Source organism: Trachemys scripta, chromosome 2 (genome assembly GCF_013100865.1).
Source record: "Trachemys scripta elegans isolate TJP31775 chromosome 2, CAS_Tse_1.0, whole genome shotgun sequence".
Lineage (NCBI taxonomy): Eukaryota > Metazoa > Chordata > Testudines > Emydidae > Trachemys > Trachemys scripta.
In genome coordinates, this window is record NC_048299.1 from 189,564,373 (window position 1) to 189,587,556 (window position 23,184).

The 23,184-nt window shown below is 37.6% G+C and overlaps 1 protein-coding gene across 2 annotated transcripts in view; it reads right to left on the reverse strand.

Annotated features, from left to right (window-relative positions):
- CCDC102B (coiled-coil domain containing 102B) overlaps positions 1-23,184 on the reverse strand; it is a 352,649-nt gene that overhangs the window by 63,934 nt on the left and 265,531 nt on the right. For both annotated transcript variants that reach the window (XM_034762546.1, XM_034762547.1), the window contains exon 8: positions 20,620-20,723. In XM_034762546.1, coding sequence (XP_034618437.1) covers positions 20,620-20,723 — 104 coding nt within the window. The remainder of the gene's footprint in view (positions 1-20,619; positions 20,724-23,184) is intronic.

The window sequence follows — 23,184 nt, forward strand, 5'->3', positions numbered from 1 at the left end:
CCTTCATAATGAAAATATAGGTTTGCCTAGAAAATATCCAACTCACTGATCAGTAATATTCAAGCCTAAGTAATATAACAACAGCAAATTACAGACATTCTAACAAAGTGAGATACCATTCATTTCTATTACTACACCTAAACCTTGGGTCCACAAGTTTTATACTGTCAAAATTTGAACATGTGACATTTTAAAACTGTTTACCGTATACACAAGTTTCTTAAAGCACTTCTGAGCATTTTACCTTCACAAAATAGACACAAGCAGCAAGTGCTGCCTGTTAGTGGACTAACAAATTAATGTGTTAGAATGTGTTAGAGAAGGGACCCTGCCAGACTCAAATCCAGATGCTCTTTTTGAAATATTATTTCCTGTTATGGCGAAGGAGAGGGGATGTGAATAGCCAAAAATGGTGCAAAAACATATTAAAATGGAGAGGAGCACAAAAACAATTGTAATGTAAAGAGCAGAGATCTTGAACTTGGCTATATTTAATACAAAGGTAAGAGCAGCATGAACCCTGTAATAGTTTGCACATTATGGATGAATGGTTATACTATCATAGACATGACAAGGCTTGATTTTTATACAAGGACAAAATCTATATGAAACTATCTATCTACAAAGGTTGAAGTTGGAAAGGTAGGCCAGAACAAAGCAGCGAGGCAGTTTTGGCAAACACACAGCACAGCGTGTTTTATGCTTTTGAGCAGTACTATAAAAGTCTGCCTACAAGTCCCAGAAGAATGCTTTAGGACTCACTTAACACAATGTATCCCACTGTGAACTCTGTCTGGAACGTTTAATGGGAAACACTTTATCCACTTTGTTGCAACAGGAACATATAGAAAATTAGCCAGGGAAGAGTCTTCTTTTCCTGTTGCATTTTTATATATTTGCACACACACACTTCGTAGAAGATTTTATACATAAAAGGGTGCTGATTTGCAGCTGGTGTTGAATTGCCAGTGACAGCCCTTCTTTTGGTCATTGACCAACGACAGAGTTTCTGACAACTGTGGTGGCCACCCCCATCGTTCTCCACCCATATTATTGTACAGACACCTTAGCTTTGCTTTGTTTCAGAACTATCCATTACTAGAGTGGGGAAACAATTGGAAACAGAGTTCCAAGATTTTGACACATAACATCCTTTTCTCTCACTTCCCTTGGCACTTATACCATGCTTATAATCGTAGCATTTGAGTACAAGACCTCAGCTCAAGTCATCCTAAAGGTGTCATTAAATACCCATTTGTAAGAAAAAAAACAGCATCCCACTTTTCCCCTCAATGACACAGACTCCTACCCTTGAAATAAAATGTAATCTGTTTTTCTTTCAATAGGTGAGCCTAGAGCACTAGCTGCACTTCCAAAATTACCAGAGAATGAACTAGCAGTAGGAAATAAGCAAGTTATTAGAAATCCTGACCCTTAGGCAATCCCCAGTGGGAAGCTGGAATAAAATTTGTTGTACATATGTCAGGTGGGCCTGAAACTGTGTCTTAGTCATCTTTTCCAAGTTTCTTAAAAATGATATATTTCACGTAGGACAATAAGTCAATGTCAGATGTGGTGAGTGACAATAGTTATAACAGAAAAGAAAATGAACATATTCATTCCTGAAAGACTAAAACTGAATATGGTGTATTGAAGAGTCAGGCTTCAATTCATGGATCAGTTACAGATCTGAAATATCATTGGAGGGAGGCAGGTGACCAACCACTTCAATGTTATCATTTTCTGGATCCCCATGAAAATTATACCATAATTAAGTAGGGCACAATGTTTGTCAGTGTGACTGGTTGGATAAAAAATAATGAAGACAATAGCTCATAAGGGGATGATGTTCTTAGCAGAAAAAAATAATATGCATCAAAGACAATCCTGTACTCAGAAATTTTGCTGCCAGTGCAAAAACAACCAAATGGGGAAATGTCTGGACTGACCTTTTGCTGAGTAAAGAACAAAGCCTTGCCCAGTCAGTGCAACAGTACTAGAATTGGGAAAATGTCCAAAACCAAAACCTCTTCAATTGCATTCTACATGACATACCAGATGCTTCATACTAATAAAATCCCAAGTAAATGAGGGAACCAAGAATGTCTTCAGTGCCTTAGGAATTATTGGGGTAGCTGAGACTATAGTAACATATATGAGGATAAACTGATGTCTGAGTTAAACATCACACAATCAGCAAGTATCTAGTTTAGAATTACCTTTGAAAATATAGCTAGTGATAGCAATCAACCCACTCTAAAAATCACAAATGTGGCAATAACAGAAAATGGAGGTATAATAAGAGAAAATGATTATTATGGTTGGTGCATCATAGGGAGATACTAGTGGAGAAAAATCACATTTTAATATATAAAAGCCAAGCAGTATAAAATAAAAATAATCAAAGTGTGTATAATTTCTTTAAATTTTTCATTCATGTCTTGAGGATGGGTATTTTCCAATATGTTTATGCTAGCAAACAGCATAACTTAAAGGGACAACTTCCAAGAAAGATAAAAAATTCTTATAGAACTGTGGAAGGGCCAACATTTTTTAAAACATTTACTCTATTCAGGTCTGCTATATATTTTCATAGGCAATGACTTTGACACAATTTTCTCACACTATCACGTACACCTACATTTAGGGTGACCAGACAGCAAATGTGAAAAATCGGGACAGGGAGTGGGGGGTAATAGGAGCCTATATAAGAAAAAGACCCCAAAATTGGGACTGTCCCTATAAAATCAGGACATCTCGTCACCCTATGCACATTTCACATTAATGAAACCCATTTTGTGTTCAAACTTAACAAAAATCAGACTCAGATGGCTAAAATGTATTATTTGCACACCCAAGTGAGAAGTTAAATGGAGGAAGAGTTGAAATGTTGAATCAAAATATTGAACCAGCAAAGCAGTAGGGAAAGAAGTAGCCCAACAAGTGACATATACCAGAGGTTTTCAACTGTGATCCGTAGACCCCTGGGGGTCTGCAGACTATGTCTAAAATTTCCAAAGGGATCCACACCTCAATTTGAAAATTTTTAGGGGTCCACAAATGAAAAAAGGTTGAAAACCACTGACATATACAAAATGAGCACATTTTCACCTATTAGGAACAGCATTAAATAATCAATGTAGCCATGCACTATTAACTATGTCTGAAAGATGCTTCAGTTTTAGTCAACATGAAACCTTTGTTTTCTCTCTAAGATTGTATATGTTAAATGCTGTTGGAAAAAAAGTTATTTTCTGCAGAACAAAGATCTAATCCAATGCAGCATTTATGCACGCGCATAAAATCTGTATATAAATGTTTTGCTAGATGGAGCCAAGTGCTTAATTTGTGCCAGGGTTTGCCAGGGATCAGCCCTGGCGCCTCTAGGTTTGCCACGTCAATTAGGAAAGTAAAAAATTGCTTGCGCCACAGCACCTAATTGCTTGACCCCAGCACCTCTTTCATTACAAATTAAGTACTGATGGAACCTAAATGGCAGTGAAAAAAATACAGCTCCTTGGAGTTACAAATTGACATTAAGAGTATACAGTCAGTCAAGTATCTGTTGGCATGAATCTCAAAATCTGTGCATTTCAATTATTCACGCTGTGCTAAGGCAATCAAAGTCTGACTATGTTTCTTTTGAAAGGGATTAGTGTTAAGAATGCAGTAACAATATAATGGCAGTATTGGTTTAGATGATTTTAAGCAGCAACTTATTTTTTATAAGTCTGAAATATTAATCATAGTATATGGCAATTACTCATATAAAGCAAACCTGACACTGGCCAATTATTAATATAGAGCAAACCTGACACTAAACATTCAGAGTAGTTTGTAGAGAAAGAGTGTCTACATTCTAAAATTAAATTTAGATTTCTAAACAGAAATTTTTTCAATTGTATTTGCAGGGAGAACTATAGATATTCATACTGCACATTTGCAGATGCACAGCCAATCTGGGATGTATGGTATGATTACACCCTCATAATGCCAACAGATAGTGTGATTCAGAATGTATCTGCAAAAGGTGTGGAATGTGGGTGTACAATTAGATATGCAAAGAGAATTCCAAATGAAATTAAGTAATTGAACAAATCCCAAATAATAAGCAAAAGAATTTATGGATTCTGTACTATTCAACAGAAAATCTGGGTAAACAATGTGTAGCTAATTGGAGAAAAACAACCAGTTTTTGCTATTCCAAATTATCTGCAGATAGACTGATTTTTACAAATTGGCTTTTTATTTACAATTGTTTAATGAACATGTCATGAGAATGTATTTCACCATACAGATTGTTCTGGATCTATTTACTTTGACTGTGTTTTGCCAATCCACCATGTGAATAATGTTTCACTGTTATCAGTCAAGTTGTGTGATTGGTCACATGGTATATTCTTGTTCTTGATTGGAAGACTAATTTTTTTAAAAAATACATATACACAGAGGAAAAGGGAAATCAGAGGTTCAAGATGGCTGTGGGAACACTTAAGGGGCAAGCCTTCATGAGAAAATAAATATTTGCATGGGTATTTGCAAGATTTTTCACTTCTCATTTGAGTACACATTAAGTAAATTCGTGTTTTTTTCATATACACTTTCTGCTATAGCAGCAGAGAAAGAAAAAAAAGTGTTCATTAAGCATCTGATTATACTGTCTGAAAATGTACATGTGCATAATAAACATTGTTGAAAGTCCTATAGGAAGTGATGTCAATAAAAGAAAAAGGAAAACTAAACTATTGCACCATTTGTGAATTGCTCAATCATTGATTGCCTGTGAATGTCCTTTATAAATCCTCTTTAGATCAGTTGACTTAAGGCAGAGTTTAATGTAACTACAAGAAATAGTGCTAGGTAAAATTGAGTTCTGGATTTTATTATCTTGATACAAGTTATACAAGAGCAACAAGGTTCATAATCCCCCCCCCCCAGCATTTTTAATAGGTAAATTATGCACCAGATCTCTAATAAGGCTGATTAAAATAATTCCTTTTCTTTACTGAGGAAGAAAAGACTTAAACACTCTGGGGGAAAAGAGGAAACAAACTCACACATTCAAAGTGCATTAATGTGTTACATAAAACAAGAACTGTTTGCATTTGTTGCTGTTGATTTATTATTTCCCAAGCAGTCTTAGGACACAATTCTGCACTCCTTCCTTAGTTAGACTTCCCACTGCAGACAAGAGGAATTCTGCCTGAGAAAGGAGTGCAGGATCACACCAGTAATATCCCTATAATGTTGATAAGTAATATTTACACTGGTGTACTTAAAGTATCTATTTTGGATCATCAGTGTCTGCTGCAGTATGTGCACATTTAAAAACTGCATTTATCAAAAAGTGCCTTTTGTCTGGTAACAATTAACTTGTCCTTTTGATAAATGATTCAATCGTATATCAACGAAGATTATAGTATATTTTAATAAATGCAAACAAACATTGTACATCAGCTGGGTGGCAAGAAAATCATCTTTGATTGGATCAATACATTTGTACTTACATTTGACAATGTAAGCAAGTTGCATGGCCAGGGTTCTTTATTGTACTTGACAGATGTGACGACAATAGCGTTAAAAGTAACATTAAAAATGCAATTTTTAATCATCAGTCAGATAACTATTAGCCTACTTAGACTTTCCAGTTGTAGCTGCATCATACTTAGAGGCATTTTGCAGCATAAGAATTAACAATACATAATAAACTATTATAATAAATCCCTCCTCAAGACCTACTTCTGACATGAAATCTATGAGGGCTAGATTCTGACCCACTCATTCATGTTGAGAAGTTTAATTAAAATAAATTAGAGTAATGTATCTGTAGAGAAATGAAACACTCAGCAGATATAAGGATAACACTAGGGCACTGATTTTGATACTCTTATTAATGCAGGGCAACATCTTACTCCACAAGTACTCCTATTGATTTCAATGGCACCATTCATGGAGTGGTTACTATTTCAAGGGAGAAAAGGTATCAGAATATGACCTTAAGTTTAAAAAAAAATTACAAATAAAACAAGAGTAAAACCAAATATGCTTATCTTGTGGATCAAACAAAAACACATGGAAGGAAGGAAGTGTTATAGCCTTATTCACAGACATTGCTTTTCTTGAGGGCCAAATTATGAGCTGCTTACTCACACTGACACTCGTTTACTCACACAAGTAGCCCCACTGACTTCAATTTATAGAAGAGTTTGCAGAAAATGTTGAAAGTTGTGAAATGTCTATTTTCGGCAAAAATCATAATTTGGCAGGTGCTTTGTAATATAGCCAGTGCTGATGAAAATAATCTTAGTTGAAAATATAAGTGATAATTTTCCTTGGCTGGAGTTCATTACCATTATTCACTTTAAGTGGGCTTTCTGCCCTGTGCCACCGACAAGAACCACATTGGTTATCTCCTTTTATAACTTCTAAGTGGCTTTACATAAAATTTATGAACCTTGACTGCCTATTTCTACCACCACACACTCATTCTTTGAGGAGGTAAATATAAGATGTTGTTGGCAGATTTGAGTCCTATTCAATCTTATTCAAGCTGGGTAGTACCATAACAAGAAAGTGCCCCATTTAACTCAGTGGTGCTACTCAAATAGTGAAGTGTTATGCAGCATGAGTAAGGATGTTGAAAAATGAGCCCAAAGAGAAAAGTGGCCAAACGTATAGTGAAAGTAAACTATCAGTAAGCAGATACGAGGGTGGCTTGAATTGTGTGCTGATGTTTGGACTCTTTGTTGCTTATGAGCTACTCTGGACTTCTAAGAATTATGTTTAAACAATAATTTAAATCAGAATGTTGTAATATGATGTACACCATCCCCATTTCCACATGGCTATTCTTCACTTAGCTTTTTATCCCTTGAGATGCAGGGCTTGTCTACATGGTGAGTTTAGACTATGGCTACACTACAGAGCTTATAGTAGTGCAGTTGCACTACCGTAGCACTGCTAGTACAGATGCTCTAAGCCAACAGGAGAAAGCTCTGCCATTGATTTAATTACTCAAGCCTCTGCTAGTGACGGTAGCTCTGTCAGCAGGACATAGTGCTGTCCACACCGGCACTTAGGTTTATGTAATTTATGTTGCTCAGGAGGTGGCTTATAACTTATGCTGACTTAATCTGTAGTGTGTACATAGCCTTAGTGTGCAGCAAGCCAGGATGTGAATCTACAATGCACTAGCTTGATGTGCAGTAACATGCCATGAGACTCTTGCTACAGTGCACTAAAAGTTCTGTAGCACTTTGAGGTATTGCTGTTTGAAACAGGAGTGCACTAGGAAATGTTTAGTGCACTGAAGCAATGTTCCTATGGGATCAAGTATCAGGGGGTAGCCATGTTAGTCTGTATCTACAAAAACAACAAGGAGTCTGGTGGCACCTTAAAGACTAACAGATTTATTTGGGCATAAGCTTTCGTGGGTAAAAACCTCACTTCTTCAGATAGCTTATGCCCAAATAAATCTATTAGTCTTTAAGGTGCCACCAGACTCCTTGTAGTTCCTATGGGATATTACTGCAGAGCAAGCTACTCGCATCCTGTAAACCCACAGATTAACCCTCCAGCAGCTGTTAAGCACCCTCTGAAATCAAAAGAAGTAGAGCCAACTCAGCACCTTTCAGGATCAAGTCCATTAGATATTTGCAGATTTGGAAGAGAAGTGAGAATATGTTCAGAAACTACTAGCACCTTCTAATTCTCTTGCTATGAGGTGCATTTCATTTTAGAGAAAATCAGGTCACAAAACTGCACAATAGCTGACCTGCCTACACAAAGATGAATATCAGACAGAGAGATCTAAACTTGTAAAAAAAGTCTAAGTGTTTTTTCCCCACACAACTTTCATATAAAAAAATATGAAGAACTTTCATACATAAAAGATGAAGGAATAATAAAGGACTAAAAAAAGGTGGATGTTGACCATACTAGAAGCATTTTATGAAATATTCTAATTACTAGCCTCAGTCATGCTAATGTAAGTACTACCTCACTGCAACAATGATTCTGAATTATTTGGTTATATTTCAGAAAAAGTCATTAAGATTTAATGTACAATCTGATTATGCATTCATGAGTCTTGATTAAATATAATTTTTATTTTAATTCCTTTGTGACATGAAGGACTCAGGCAACAGTGAGGAGATTTTCTTTATGCTCCCTTTACAGCCAACTGATACATTAAAACTGCGAAGAAGTTTGTCATAAAAGAAGACTGGTACTGTAATGAGTGTGATTGGGGGGGTTCATATTTGCTGAGGTTTTTGTTTTTTGGGCTGCCTGAGCTGCTTTGTATTCATACATCCATGGCTGTAAATAATGAGGCACGGTTAAACTGGTTCGTGAAAATATAAAATAAAAACTCCCACCCCATATTTCACTTGAACCTATACCCATTCCCCAAAGATATTTTGAGGATTGAGAAAATTCAATTAAAAATTCTTCTCCAATCTCTCTCTCCTTGCCTTGAATTCAGGGAACTTTGAAGGACAAACCACTCAATGCCATCTAAATGTAATAATCTTTTCTGCTCTCATGTTATTTAATCAAGCAGAAATCTGCACTGACAGCCTGGTTGCATGAGCAAAGGGAAACAGTGCCCATACAAGCTATGACCTGTGTTATACAGGAGGTCAGACTAGATGATCATAACAGTCCCTTCTGGCCTTGGAACCTATGAATATGTGAAACTGACTCAGTCTTCTGTTTCCTATTTCACTGTTCCAGCTCTGTTGTCAAACACTTTAAGAAGGGGGTGCAAATGTGTCTGTAATTTTCCCTTGCAATGCTACCAAAGTGCAGTCACATACCTCCATTTTGCCATCAGTCTGCTTCTCTATGGAAATCAGCTTCTGGGAAATGAGATATTACATTCCTACTGTAACACACATTTATAAGAAATTGAACTTTTCTTAGTCAAGATTTTTAGAACAAAAATTGCCCATCAAATATTTCTCCAAAATTATGCATACAAATGGGACTTCAGCATACAAAGGTCAATGAAAACAAGGGAAATGTTCACAGGATTGGAGCCTATATGGGGGAAAAACACCTATTTGTCACTCATACTGAGTGGTGTAGAAAAAGTTGTAGAGACATACAGGTGTTTATTTTTACCTAGTTTGAAAATGAAGTGCACAATAGAGCTGGTTAGGAATTCCACTCCCATCCCCAGAAAATTTCAACAAGGTGTGTGTCAGGTTGGCAGGGGGTAAACCAGAATTGTCATCACTGTTTTCAGGTTTTTGTAGAAAAACTAAATATTTTTGGGTTTTCAATAACCAAAACCCATCTTTGTTGTTTTTTTTGGCAGAAATGAACTGCATTTTTCCAGTTTTAAAATGAAAATATATGCTTTAAAAAAAACTTTTGACGTTTCAACAAAAAACTGAATATTTTCAATGAAATTGCAAATATTTTCATGAAAATTTCAGTTTTGTCACAAAGCTATTTCTGCCAAAACAACTGTTGTTGGAACATTTTTGACCACCTATGTTGAATATGTCTTGTTTTATTATATATAAAGTAGCTTAGAAGACTTGGACCTTACAATCTCAAATGCCACTTTCTTTGATGTTCAAAGATGCTCTATGAAGACAGAGCTAGTTATAGTCATAAAGATAGCTCAGTTTTACATGGGCCCTGAATGTGGCCTCTAAATTAAGGTTCTCCAAATCTCTGATTTCAGTATGCAAACCCAATTTCTTGACCATGAAAAAAACTTAAAGGCTACTTTTGAAATATAACCCAACTCATAACAATAATCATACTTTACCTACATGTGTGTTTGGATTGGGAAACAAGAATCTGATCATTAATTAAGAGGGTTAGCGTTAAGAAGGTGTACAGTTCTAAACTTATCCATTAAAATGGCTAAAACATGGGCATTTTAATACTGTTCATATTAAAAGTTTATAAATTTCATATGGTATTTTTTCCATTTTTGCAGTTCTGTATTTAAAAACAACAGTTTGTAAGAATATAAGTATGGCAATATATCAATAGTGTAAACAGACCAAATGCTATCAGTAAGTGATCTTAATCTTCAGAGATATCCCACTGATTAATCATAATTCAAAGGGTTCTCACAGGTGCATTTCATGGGCTGTGACCCTGAAGTAAAAGGAATAATAATACTCTCTCTCTCTCTCTCTCTTACAACCCCCCTCTCCTCCCCCTGGACACACAATTGGTTATTATAAAATTGTCAAGCCTGCTCGCAGAATGGAGACCTAATGAGAAATTGGGAATGAAGGGGTTTCTGGATGATTTATCATCGGTGTCCTTTCTAAAGTGAGATAAAATGCCTGCAGAGATATGCAGCCCACTGGCTGACCTTGCTGAGATATGTTATAAGAGCAACAGGACCATGAAGCAAACTCTCAAAAGAGTACAAGTCATGTATTTATGATGTGCTTGACCTTACTGAATAGAAAAATGGTTAGCTACAATTGTTGTTGTTCCCTGTGAATAAGAGTAAATTGGAGATAGTAAAGGACTATAAAGTATTCAAAACTGTTGATATATGTAACCCATGAGCTAGTTTCTATCACAGAGAAAACTTCCGCAATGGGTGGTGAAGAGTAAATCTAATCTTAACAGGTTTATTTCTTTATTGCTTAAATCAAGTTAACACAGAAAAAATATAGAAAAGACTTAATGCAGGAACACTGAGTCTGTGGGCTACTGAGGCTTATCCATTCTTACTGGAGTCCCTGGAAGCTTGGCACCCCAATAGAATTAGGCCCTGATGTATTGATCAGTCAATGTACTAGGTTCGTGATCTGGTAACAGACATAATTCCCATTTGGTATGACATTCGATTTACAACTATAAACTCAGGCTATAATGATTGCATTATAACAATTATCTTCTTACTTCTTAGTAGGGAATATGTTTATTTAGCTATATTGTATTTAGCTATCTATATCACAATTTGGAAGTAAAAATGCAGACTTAAGTTTATTTAAGTAAAGCAGATGCCACATTTCAATAGCGTGTTGCTGGTAAATGATGTTTTACAAATATCTTTTGGGTTTGCTAACAAAATGGTATTTTATGTCAAATTAAAAACACTGAATAAAATCATAATGCAGTATTGCATGACATATTGCATTTTCAAACTGCTTGTTATAGGAGACATAGGGAACCACTTTTCACTATAAACTTCAAAATAAATCAGGCAAACATAACAGTTCAAAATTGAATCCATACTGCAGTTTATGTTCAAATCTAACACTAACACAAAAAGGAAATCTCTCTTTATAGAATACACCATTAGTGCATATTGTCACTGGTAGCAGCACTGTCAATGCTGAACTCAGTATGACACTACAGGCAGATTGGCTTGTGGAGAGTCCAGTTTTCAAAGAGTCTAAAGATAGGATAGACATATACTATCTGGATTCTAGAAAATGCATTTTGGTGCTCAAGTGTCCAATCCAAAACTTAAAGGAAACAATGACAGTCTTTCCACTGATTTCAAAAGGCTTTGGATCAGGCTCTGATCTGAATATCTATATTTAGGTAACTGTTTGAGTGACCCATGTTTGAAAACTGGGCTCCGGGTGTAATTTTCCTTTTAATTTGTGCGACGTTTAAAGAAACATAAGTTTCATGAAACAGGTCCACTATGCCAGAAAACGTCTAATTGTTTTAAGAAAAAGACAGTTTCAATGGCAAAGACTATTTCAATTGCACAAAGTCATTAGAGAGGAGATGAACCAGCTGTCTCCCATCTGAAACAGGAATAGGCAGCAGTGATCCTACCAGCATTGAGGCCCTATACTATAAGAGAGGGCATCAACTTTTTTGCCTGAGGAGGCAAATTTTCATTTGAGAGAGGTACGTTTATCAGGCTGTAGTCTCCCCTTCCAAGATGTACCACATGTTAACTAATGGGGGAGGGAATAGGAGGGTGAGGATAGCATTCTGAAGGGATCCCACAGTTGAACATTTCAAAAACTAAAAGTGGTTGGAGTTTTGGGCAATGATTTAGAAGAGTACTTATTTTATCTGAAGCGCTTCACCTAGCCATGATTATAATTATAACTGCAATGATTTTTTAAAAAATCCTTCAGGAATATGTTTACAATACCACCACAGATATTAATACTGTTACATTCAAATCTTATACAAATTCATTCATAAATCCTTTTATTATATATTGATCGAGAATGTGCAACTTTTCAACACCTATATTATAGATTGTACATGAAAAACAGCTCTGTACAGTTGGTAGCCTTGATTAGGCAAAATATTTTCCCAAGACAGCATATTTCCATAATGCATTCTTATGCTTCTCATTTCTCCATCAGTACTATGCAGTGAATTATTAGAAGTATTTGTAGCAAGCAAACCCCAAGTAAGGCCACATTTCCTTGCAAATCAATTTTTAAAAGTACTTCATTACAATAACTCCCCATACCCCCTTTTCCTCTGATAACTAGCTTGTGGAAACAGATATAGTTCATAATGTAAACACACATATTCACAATTAATATTTTATATAAGTATTCTGACATTTAAATTCACATTAAATTCAAGGGTTATTAGCAACAACAACTATCAGCATGTATATATTCTGCAATTATCCAGAGCATTCATTGCTTTTCCTTTTCAAACTCTCAAAGTTAACAAGCAATACCGTTTATACATTATTAATGAAACAGCCACAACAACACTGACAAATTGAGTAAAACAGATTAGCTACTGTATCATCACATTAAAAATATAATATATAAATTGAAAAATGGGCTATCCTCCATTGGCATAAGCAGATACAACTCCACTGAAGTCAAAAGTATTGCACTAGCTTTTACCAGGCCCTATATTTTCAAAGCAATTCTCAAATGCAAGACACTATGTTATATTAGAGAGACAAAGATAATTTAGTACATTAGAGCCTGTTTATTGGAAGGTTTTGGAGGACTTCTAAAGTCTCAGATAACAAAATGCAGTACAACATGGGAGTTAAGCAGTCAACTACATCAAGTTCCAGTTCATCCTCCTCCCCCCGGGATAGGATGAAAATACCAGGGTTATCTGCACACAGTGCAATTCCATGCACATAACTAAATCTCCCAGCTAACCAAAGCTCAGCTAACTTGGGGTGTGGGGGGGCAGGCATTAAGTAAGGTTTTAACGTAAAGTTAAGGGATAATTAGAAAGAGTACAATAGGAAGGCAGCAAAACTCGAGGGAAACAACAATGAAGCAGAGGAGAAGGGTATGTTTCTACTAAGTGAAAGTGAATGAATGTGTAAACTTCAAGTTATACATATTTACCTTTTTTCTATTTAATTTCATTTAGTTTCTTATACACTCATCACTGAAGTATCTGAATAAAACTCATATGAATATTGAATTATTTTCAAACTCAAACTGTGATTTCAGACTTGGTGTAGGGCTGATTAACTCTAGAATTTATCTTGCAGCAGTCCTCTCACACTGCCGGGGGTTGTGGGGTGGGGTGGTTTTTTTTTTGGGGGGGTTGTTTTTGTTTAATTCCTTGAATCAATCATATTTGATATTAATTATTGTTATTTTTACCATGGAAGTAACCCGAGGCCACAACTGAAATTAGGGTCCCATTGCTCTAAGTGCTGTAAAAATGCATAGACAGTTCTTGCCCTGAAGAGTTTAGAATCTAAATAAGAGACAACAGATAGAAGCTGGGAGGGGGACAAAAATGAGAAATAGAAGTGAAGTGACTCATCCAAGGTCAATGGCAGAGCCAAGAACAGAATCAAGGCCTCCTGAATCTTAGTTCAGTGTCCTATCAAGTGGACCATGAAGAAATATACCAACTATGATGCTGAGCTTATATCTTATTCTCCAGAATCTCAGTAGATTTTCAGTAGAAGTTTATGTTAAAAATGTATGGTGCAGAGTCAGAAGCCAAAGGGTTAGCACAAATCATTTAAAAAACATTTGAAGCTCCTTTGACAGGCATAGCATCACAAAGCATGTCAATCTTAGAACACTTACATTTGCCAGAATGTCAGATGAAGCTGTCCACAAACCCTATTGTGTAAGGGCCACGTTTTGAACCCCTTACATTAAGGAGTAGTTACTCAAAGGGCTACCATACTGAATTCAATGGAACATACTGAATGGTGAGGACATATTCATTTTGGCTATAGAAAGTCCACCCTTTTTTCAGTCTATGTTGCAAGAGCCAAGCAGAAATATGCTAACCAAGTGTATACTGCACAGACAGGATTCTCAAAAAACAAGAAAATATTTTGTGGCACAGAGTCAATCTAATAGATTGACAGTTGTCACTTACGTGTTCATAAAATAAAATAGAACTATTCTAAAAAATAAATCCCAACAGAAATTAAAAGACCTAACCAAAACAACAACAAAAAATGCCTAGAGACAAAAGATGGAATGGAGATAATATCTTTCATTGGACCAACTTTTATTGGTGAAAGAAACAAGCTTTCGGGCTACCCAGAGCTCTTCTTCGGGTCTGGAAAAGTTACTCAGAGGGTATGTCTATGCTGCCATTGAACACCCGCAGCTGGCCCATGCCAGCTAAGTCAGGCTTGTGGGGCTCGGGCTACGGGGATGTTTAATTGTGGGTTAGATGTTTGGGTGCAGGCTGGAGCCTGGGCTCTGGGATCCCATGAAGGGAGACCAACATGGCTATAAACAAAAATGTCTAAATCATGCTTTCCTCATTCAACCATTACTAACTGTGGCAAGAAAGAATAATTCCTAGCACTCCAAGTCTATGCCTGGATATGGGTCTCCCAAAATATTAGTTGCATTGTCAATGTCACAGGAAACAATTAAATAGAGAAAACAAGTGATAGGTTGCCTCAACATGCTCTTGGGTGTGCTTTAATATTCCCCTTTTCTAACATATAACAGTAGGTCAATTGGCTTCCCTTGAGGAAAAAAGAAAAAGCCATAGATTCAATATGGTATTCTGTTCAGTGAAGGATAACATTGTTTCAGATTTATTTTAAACAGGTTGTTTCTTTGTTGTAATATTATTTCCCCAGTGCTGTCAGCTGAGTGTTAAAGGACTAGTAATATTTAATTGACCTACTGTATGGCAACAACAGCACACTTTCAGCTGAAAGACCATGGGGAAAATTACAGGCTGGTTGACAGTAAGGGAATAAAATTTCAATTAAAAAAAATGGTTATATTTACAGATGGCTGCACCTGAAGTACTCTTACATAATACCTGAACTGTAAGCACATGGCAATTCATGCAAAAACTCTCATAGTTCATGAGCATGATACTGGTCAACTAATATCTTGAAAGCTTTATTAATAATAGTGCTGTATAAAAAGGTTTTCCACTGGGATAAATATTAACAAGAAAACTGTGTTTTATTTAAAGTTATGGAATTTAAGAGTATAAGGGTACATCTTCACTACCCGCCGTATTGGCGGGTAGCAATTGATTTATCCAGGATCGATATATCGCGTCTCATTAAGACGTGATATATCGATCCCCGAACGCGCTCACCGTCGACTCCGGAACTCCACCAGAATGAGCGGTGGTAGCACAGTCAACAGGGGAGCTGTGGCCGTCGACCCCGTGCTGTGTGGACCCCAGGTAATTCGATCCAAGATACTTTGACTTCAGCTACGCTATTCGCGTAGCTGAAATTGCGTATCTTGGATCAATCCCCCCCCAGTGTAGACCAGCCCTGAATGAAGAGAGATAGGAAATTGTCAATTAAGTAATTTAGTGTGCTGTGAAAGTTAGATATATTATCTGAGATTTCTAGATACACAGTATGTCAGAACATATATGAACTTATTCATGTAAGTCGGCATAGTCTGCAGAGCATGTTTCTGTACTCCATATTGTTCTGTACATCTGCTGCCAGAAATGGCCATCACTTTAAGAATTCATCTCTCGGTGCAAAATAAAGCATTAACTTGCTCTTAAGAGCAGAAGGGGTACCATGGGAAACTTTAAAAAACATTTTAAGTAGACATTATGTCTGACATTTAAAATGCTCATCATTTTCTGTTATTTCCCTTCCTGAAGTTCTAAACTCCTCTTGTGACATCACTTCAATCTCCACAGTAGTTCAGTAGGGTTATCACAACATAGAATAGGTTGCTTCTTTATGTCTTTATACAAGAAATAAGAAACAGCACCAGAAAAGTATTTATGAAACAAAGATTGTTTTTCCATACAAATATTTAATAAGAAAAAAAGGGAAAAGCTGTACCTAAAATATTTCACACAATTGCTTTGAAAAAAGAAGCTGTTTAAGAATGATTCCTTTTCCGTTGTCCTTTATTATTCACTCTTATTAAGTGAATATTGCTCGACAGATAATCTGCCTCAAAGATTAAAAGATGTAAAGTCTTGTTGGTTCACAGTTGGTCATTTGGGGCTGGTGGGATTAAGCCACCACAACAATGACCCAGATTTCAAACCCACTATAGAAACTGCAATATCAATAGTGTAGCTGTTTCACAGAACCATCCTAGTTGGGGTAGAGCTTCTTCAACATCTGCAGTTCTTCATTGGCTGAAATCCACCAGGCCACCACCAAGGAACTTCTTTCTGTTTAAAAGTATCTATGTTCCAATATCTTCTTATTAAATCCTTTTAGTCTCAGATGCTCCTAAAAGCACCAACTCAAACAGGGGAACCCTGGTGGCAGCAGGTGTAGTAGTATAGCCAATTTACTAATACTACCTAGTTTCTAGAGTGTAGCTGACACGAAGGACATTCCTATAAGCAACTAATGGCCAGCTGACTCTGCTAGTCAGTATTGTATGGCCAAATTCCTGCAGCAGTATTTAGAAATGGAATTCTTTAAAGGACTTTGAACCTTGAGAAGGGTTTTCTCATGATTTTGTGCATTACTAATTGTCTCGTTAACAAAAACAGGGAACATTAATAAGGCTTAAAGCTTGGAAGAGCTGTAATATTTGGATTTCCATGGTAAAGCTATAAAATACAGACATAGTGTTAAAAAGAAAAGAGTAGCTGTTGATTTTATTGTGTAATAAAATACGTTTATATTACCATGACACAATGCTGTTTCCTTGACCTTTCACAGTCTAGTGTGCTGTACATTGATCTCTGTCAAGAACATACTATCATGTTTATTGAGATGACCTGGCATTTTAAGGCAATCACTCAGGTTTTTATGGAGATGATCCATAAAAGCCCCATAAAAAATTGCCACTGTAGAATAAGGCAGCCTAGTGGAACCGCATTTTGAAGTGCTTTGGAAATATTACAAAATGTTTTTCAACATGGTCAAACAATTTTCATGGAATTAAGGCATGATGCAATAAACCTATAACATTGACCTCTCTGACAATGCAAGATGATTTCCTACATCGCATTGCTCCCTATAGATATGATGAACTGGTTAGTCCATTCCAACTCTTGTTCTCAAGTGATGGGATGTGCACCACTTCCCAAGGAATAAAATTCTGCAGCCTGATAGATCTCCTTGTCAGGATATGAATACAGAACACTTTCATTCTTACTAATTGACTATGAGTTAACAATAATCTTCTATCTATATAGAGGGGTAGTCATCTTGGTATTCTTTACAACCACAATATATGAAGTCATTTCAGACTCACTAGTCACTTGACTTTGAAAGTCTCTGGATACGGATGTAAAGTTAGATTGGATTCCTTTCTATGCCCCACTGTAAGCTGCTAAATCATTATTCTTTGGGTTGTTATGTCTGGGTCATCTTGCAATGTCATCAGAGAGTCTTCTAGTCTCTTTTTTCAGGCCACCTCCTTCTTAATAGTCTTTTTAATCTCATCAATTTCTGTCTGATTGCAGGTCTGTATCCTATATGCTACGTAGCTTTTTCTCACTACTTCACAGTGTTCAGGGCCCCATTACCTATATACTTAAGCCCAATTATCTGCTCAAGGTCCCTCTGACCCATGATAACCACTTTCCTTTACCTGGGTCCAGGTGGGAGACCCCAGGTCCAGTCCTTCTGCTCCAATCACTAGTATTTAACCCACAGTAAAACAGCTTCAATAGGAAAGATTGAGGGACCTCCCCCCATCAGAATATCCCATAGCTCAGTGATTAAAGCAATCTCCTCAAGGGTGGGAGAGACCCTGTTCAAATCGTCTCCCTGCCAGGGGAGGGCAATTGAACTTGGGTCTCCCACATCCCAGGCAAGTGAGCTAACCACTGGGCTAAGAATTATAAAATGGGCTCCTCCTCCTCCTGCCCCCACAGTTTGTGTGAAGTGAGGTAGGCACTTAACTCATTCCCTCAAGAAGTGGTTTAAGCACCTAATCTACTTGGTGTTCCCATTCGTGGATCGCTAGCAGAGAGAGGTACCTCCCTGCAGTCTGGACTTAGTCATCTATCTCCATGAGGGAGTAGGGCTTAGGATTCCCCCCCCCCAGTCATTACATCGGTCTTTGGCTAGCTTAGGCAGCTCCCTGTCTAGCTTGCTGGCTTTTGTGGATTCCATTCTTAGGTATTTATCTCCTCCTCATTCACTGTATAGGGAGCCTATATCTAATTCAGACTTTGTTGATTTCTGTGTTGTTTCTAGGCACTTAGAAGTTAGGTGGTCAGCACTGCAACACTTAAGTCTCTTTGTGATTTCACCCTATATCCCCGGTCACAGGGAAGAAACCCAATTGTACAGTTGGGCGGGCATGTTGATAAGCAGTTGGCACAGATAAACTTGGATCTGGGTAGGACATCCCAAGAGTGTGAAAATTCTGAAATTCTACCCCAGGAGAGTAAAGGCACAAAGACTGCCATGTATGGAGGTGCACTCAGATACCAGAAAGGGGACAAAAGTGCAGCTAGCCACGTAACTGTGACATATACCATTAGTACTCTCCTATGTTACCTTTAGAACTCAAAAGCCCCTATACATACATTCCTCAGTCTCTTTATCCACAGTTTACCCTCAGTGTAACTTTAAGTGGTACAATCTGATCAGACACTTACAGGTTGTTTTTATCCAAAGGTAGGATAGGAAGGAAAAAGATTAAAAATGTTGTGGTTTCTAACTCACTTCAGCAAGGAGTAAACTCTCAATGGAAGACTGACCTGAAGCAGCATGTTTCTGTGGGAAAAGCTTGAACCCATGACATATGAGTGGGTTCAAAATATATCCAACTTTGCATATTTTAAAATATATCATGAGAAAATATGACTGAATACTATCTTTACCAAAGTACACTAGCGTCCTAAAATCCCTGATTGATCACTTGTAAGCCTAATTCTCCAGTACTTTGCATCTTGGGATGCCATTTATCTGAGTGTAGAGTGAGTACACATTTAGTGTTTTGCACTCATTTTGTACAGGTGTAAGTGACGGCATAAGGTAGGCTCAGAGTTAGTTTAGGGTGAGCAAGCAAATAGCCATAATCTGTCTTTCATCTGTAATGCTTAAATCCCAACATGCTAACCAGCAGCATCAAAAAAGGGAAAATCTTAATATATTCAAAAAGTACTACTTTCTGAAATGTAAGTTGGCTTCTCAGCTCTTGCATAATATGGAACAAATGTTCACTGCCAACCAAGAAAAGCATTCAAGTTCACGTGAGATGCTTTATAAATATAAATGTATTATATAGGTGGGTTAGATGTGTTTTCACAATATGTATATTTTGCAGTCTTGGGAGGAAACAAAGGTGGTGCAATATATACATATTTGAATGTTCCAGCTTCAGTTTGACACCATATTTATACCAACCTTTGTGTTTCTAGAAAAAGCTAAACTTTAAAGTAGCCTCTTTAGAATGAACAATTAATGGAGTATCATATATTTCCCCAGAAAAAAAGCGGGTCAGTTGTACATTTTCTTTGGATATCATCTATGCTGTGGGATAATGAAATAAACAATGAAAATATTGAGTATGCTCCTGTAATCTTTGCAAGAATGGCAGGTTCCATTCTAGACTGTTGGGGTCACAATCTACTAGAAACAGTTTTGATTGATTTTTTTCTTACTATTCACTATTTCCAGTCCTACACGAATGCTCACCACTTACATAAATGCACACAGACTCACATGTGGGTGCACAAGGGTATAGGAGAGGTACAGGGAGACTTTCCCCTACCACGCAATGCACCCTCATGCAGGGATCAGTCACGCTTGCAGTCCCTTCATATCCTGAGTGGAGTAACTTATCCCTGGCAATGAGAGCTAGAACCCTACTCACTGTAATGGGAGGGAAGAGCTGTGGGAAGAAGGGAAGGCCAGAGTGAAGCATGTTTTTTACCCTACTTAGGAGGAGCGCAGGAGGCACTCCCACTCTGCATGTCAAAAACTCCACTGTGGAGCCTGTCAGACACTAAGCACTCCCACTGGGTGGTGCATACTGCCCCCCAGCATGGGGCCCAGAGTATCCTGTTGTTTTCCTGATTCACGGCACCTATTTCTTTGTGTGTTTATCCATTCTCACCCAGACTGATTAAAAACCAAATTACAGTAGGAGTTTGAATGTATTCAGATGAACCAGAAATGTAGGGGGAACCAAACAATTGCAACAGTTACTAGGCAGATGCAAAATGTGACAGATCATCAATGAAAGTGCATCTTCACTTAATCTTCCTCTATTAATATTCCAGCCCAGATTCAAAGTATTAAAAGGGTAAAGCACTGACCTGCTTTTCAAATGATTAAGCTGAATCTGTAAGTTGTCATTTGCCTCTGTCTGCTCATCCAGAGATCGCTGTAGCTTTCGAATCTGGTTTAGTGAGTCATCGAGCTGAAAGCAAACAGACCAGATTGGTTTTGAAATATACCACGCACATTTTTACCATGAGTATTATTATAATAGACACAAATAACACCCACTGATATTTGAGGCTATTTTTTTTTTAAAGTTACATTTGTGTTTAAGATTTTAATCACATATGTGTTTTATTCTCTCTCTTACACACACACACACACACACACACACACACACACACACACACAATCAGGATCCTTTTTCTTAGTAAGGACAGATAAAACTTGACAACCTTTAGCAAAAGGCACACTGAGTACAATGTTATTTCCTACACATCATTCACTTTATTTTCTGTGAAATACATGAAATATCCTATTTCCTTACCTTTTTGTTAAAGCATCACAAAGTTTTATGGACAATAAGAAATAACCTAGAACATTTATTCTAATTATGTATGAGGATATTTTATCTATCCTTATACATTTCCCCCAGTTTGTATACTGCTGTCAATAAAGTACCTGCCAAGTCAGTGGAAAAGCAATAAAATGCAGTCATGATTTAAAAATAAGGTCACAAGCAGCTTTCTCTGTAGAATTCTAATTTGACTTCTATGAAACTTGTAGAATGAAACCTGATAACAGGTGAAAGTCAACCAACTTCTGGGTGTTGTTACAAACCCACTGAGGCCCAGCCAGCATTTCAGTAAGGGGCTGCCATATGTGTTCTCCCCGAGCCTGTGATAAATCTCCGTGTCCCAAGGCTTTGTGTGCTTGTAGGAAGGAGTCTTGAGGGACTGGAGAATCTATTCATTTTCTCAATTAAACCAAAGAAAAATTAATTGTCTCCCAAGACAACAAAACTTGGCAATCAAGTTTATCTAAAGCGGCACACTGTGGGAGGAAAAAAGCTTACATTTTTGTTCCTTAAAAATGTGTTCAACTGGGGAAATTTAAAATGGAGGGCACGGGGTGACTAATAAAGGCCTGTTGGTGGGTCTATGGATATATAGGTAGCTTTGACACAAATTGCCTTGCACCAAATGGCAGATGCTTGCAGAATAACCTGGTCCAGTTGTAACAAAAATAAATAGGTTACTGTCAAAGTATTTTTATAAGCCCCAAGGATAAATCATCTTTTTCAAGGATAATTTAGCAGTATCCCAATGGAGTTAATCCTCTCAGCCACTCCCCTGAACCCAGTATTCCCTTAAATCTTCTAGGAACATATTAAATGGGAGGCTTGCAGGCACTCCCAAAGATACCTCCAGATCACAGGCTTGGAAACACAGGCTCCTCCCAGGCTTGCTTGTTTATTTCAGTTTGTACAAGATTTACTAAGCAACCATCCAGTGCTGCAGGCCCTTATTACACAATTTAATATTAAACATCTGCAAGAAAATAGCCACCTCTACAGAGCATGTAGAACCTTCCAGCCTTCAACTCACACTTTCACCAAAATCCTGGAAAATAGGTGGGCTTTGCAGCATGCAAGCAAGTTAATAGATCTGGGTTCTGATAGCCCAGTGGTTCTCAAACTGGGGCCACCGCTTGTAAGGGAAAGCCCCTGGTGGGCTGGGCTGATTTGTTTACCTGCTGGGTCCGCAGGTTCGGCCAATCGCGGCTCCCACTGGCTGTGGTTCGCTGCTCCAGGCCAATGGGGGCTGTGGGAAGCAGTGGCCAGCAAATCCCTTGTCCCGCGCCGCTTCCCGCAGCCCCCATTGGCTAGTGAGAACCACTGTGATAGCCCAATGTAGAGATGCAATTCCAAAAGGCAAAGTCCACTCACACCAGCCAGCCAGCAGCCTCTGCCCTTTTAGACAAGGTAGCTCAGATTTGTTCTCAGCAGAGGCAGTACTGAATGGGAAGAAAAGTGGAGTCTCAGAGTTCGTCTTTACTAAAACGTGCTGTAGCATGTTATAGGGTGCTACCCACCATGTTCTAAAATGCTAGTGTGGACTTTAGTATGTACTGAGCTGGTCAAGTCGAAGCTAGTGCGGGAGCCTAGGCTTCAATATAATTAGATTAGCACATGTTAGAGTTGCCTTTGCCTACACTAGCAGTTTAGAATTAACCTGCTGGCCAACACTATTCTAACACCACACCATTTATCCAAAGCTTCAGATGACCAGAGAGATGGTAAAGCAAACTCTTTCGGGCTTGATAGGTTAAAACAAATTCCTTGAGCTCAAAATTGGCAAACCTAGAAAGAGTTTTCAGCAAACTCTCTCCCACTCAGGATTTACAGTTTTGGAAAAGAGTCACACTGAATTTTAGGGGGTACACACAGTGCAGCAAAATTTAAGGGACTGTAAAACCACACCTTATAACTTTCCCCAAAATAGTTGGCAACACTTGTTTAAGCAATACAATAAGTTTCATTTTAATTCTATTGCTCCACTTATTGTGATCCTCAAAAGTATCTAATCCAGGGGTAGGCAACCTATGGCTGATTTTCAGTGGCACTCACACAGCCCTGGTCCTGGCCACCGGTCCGGGGG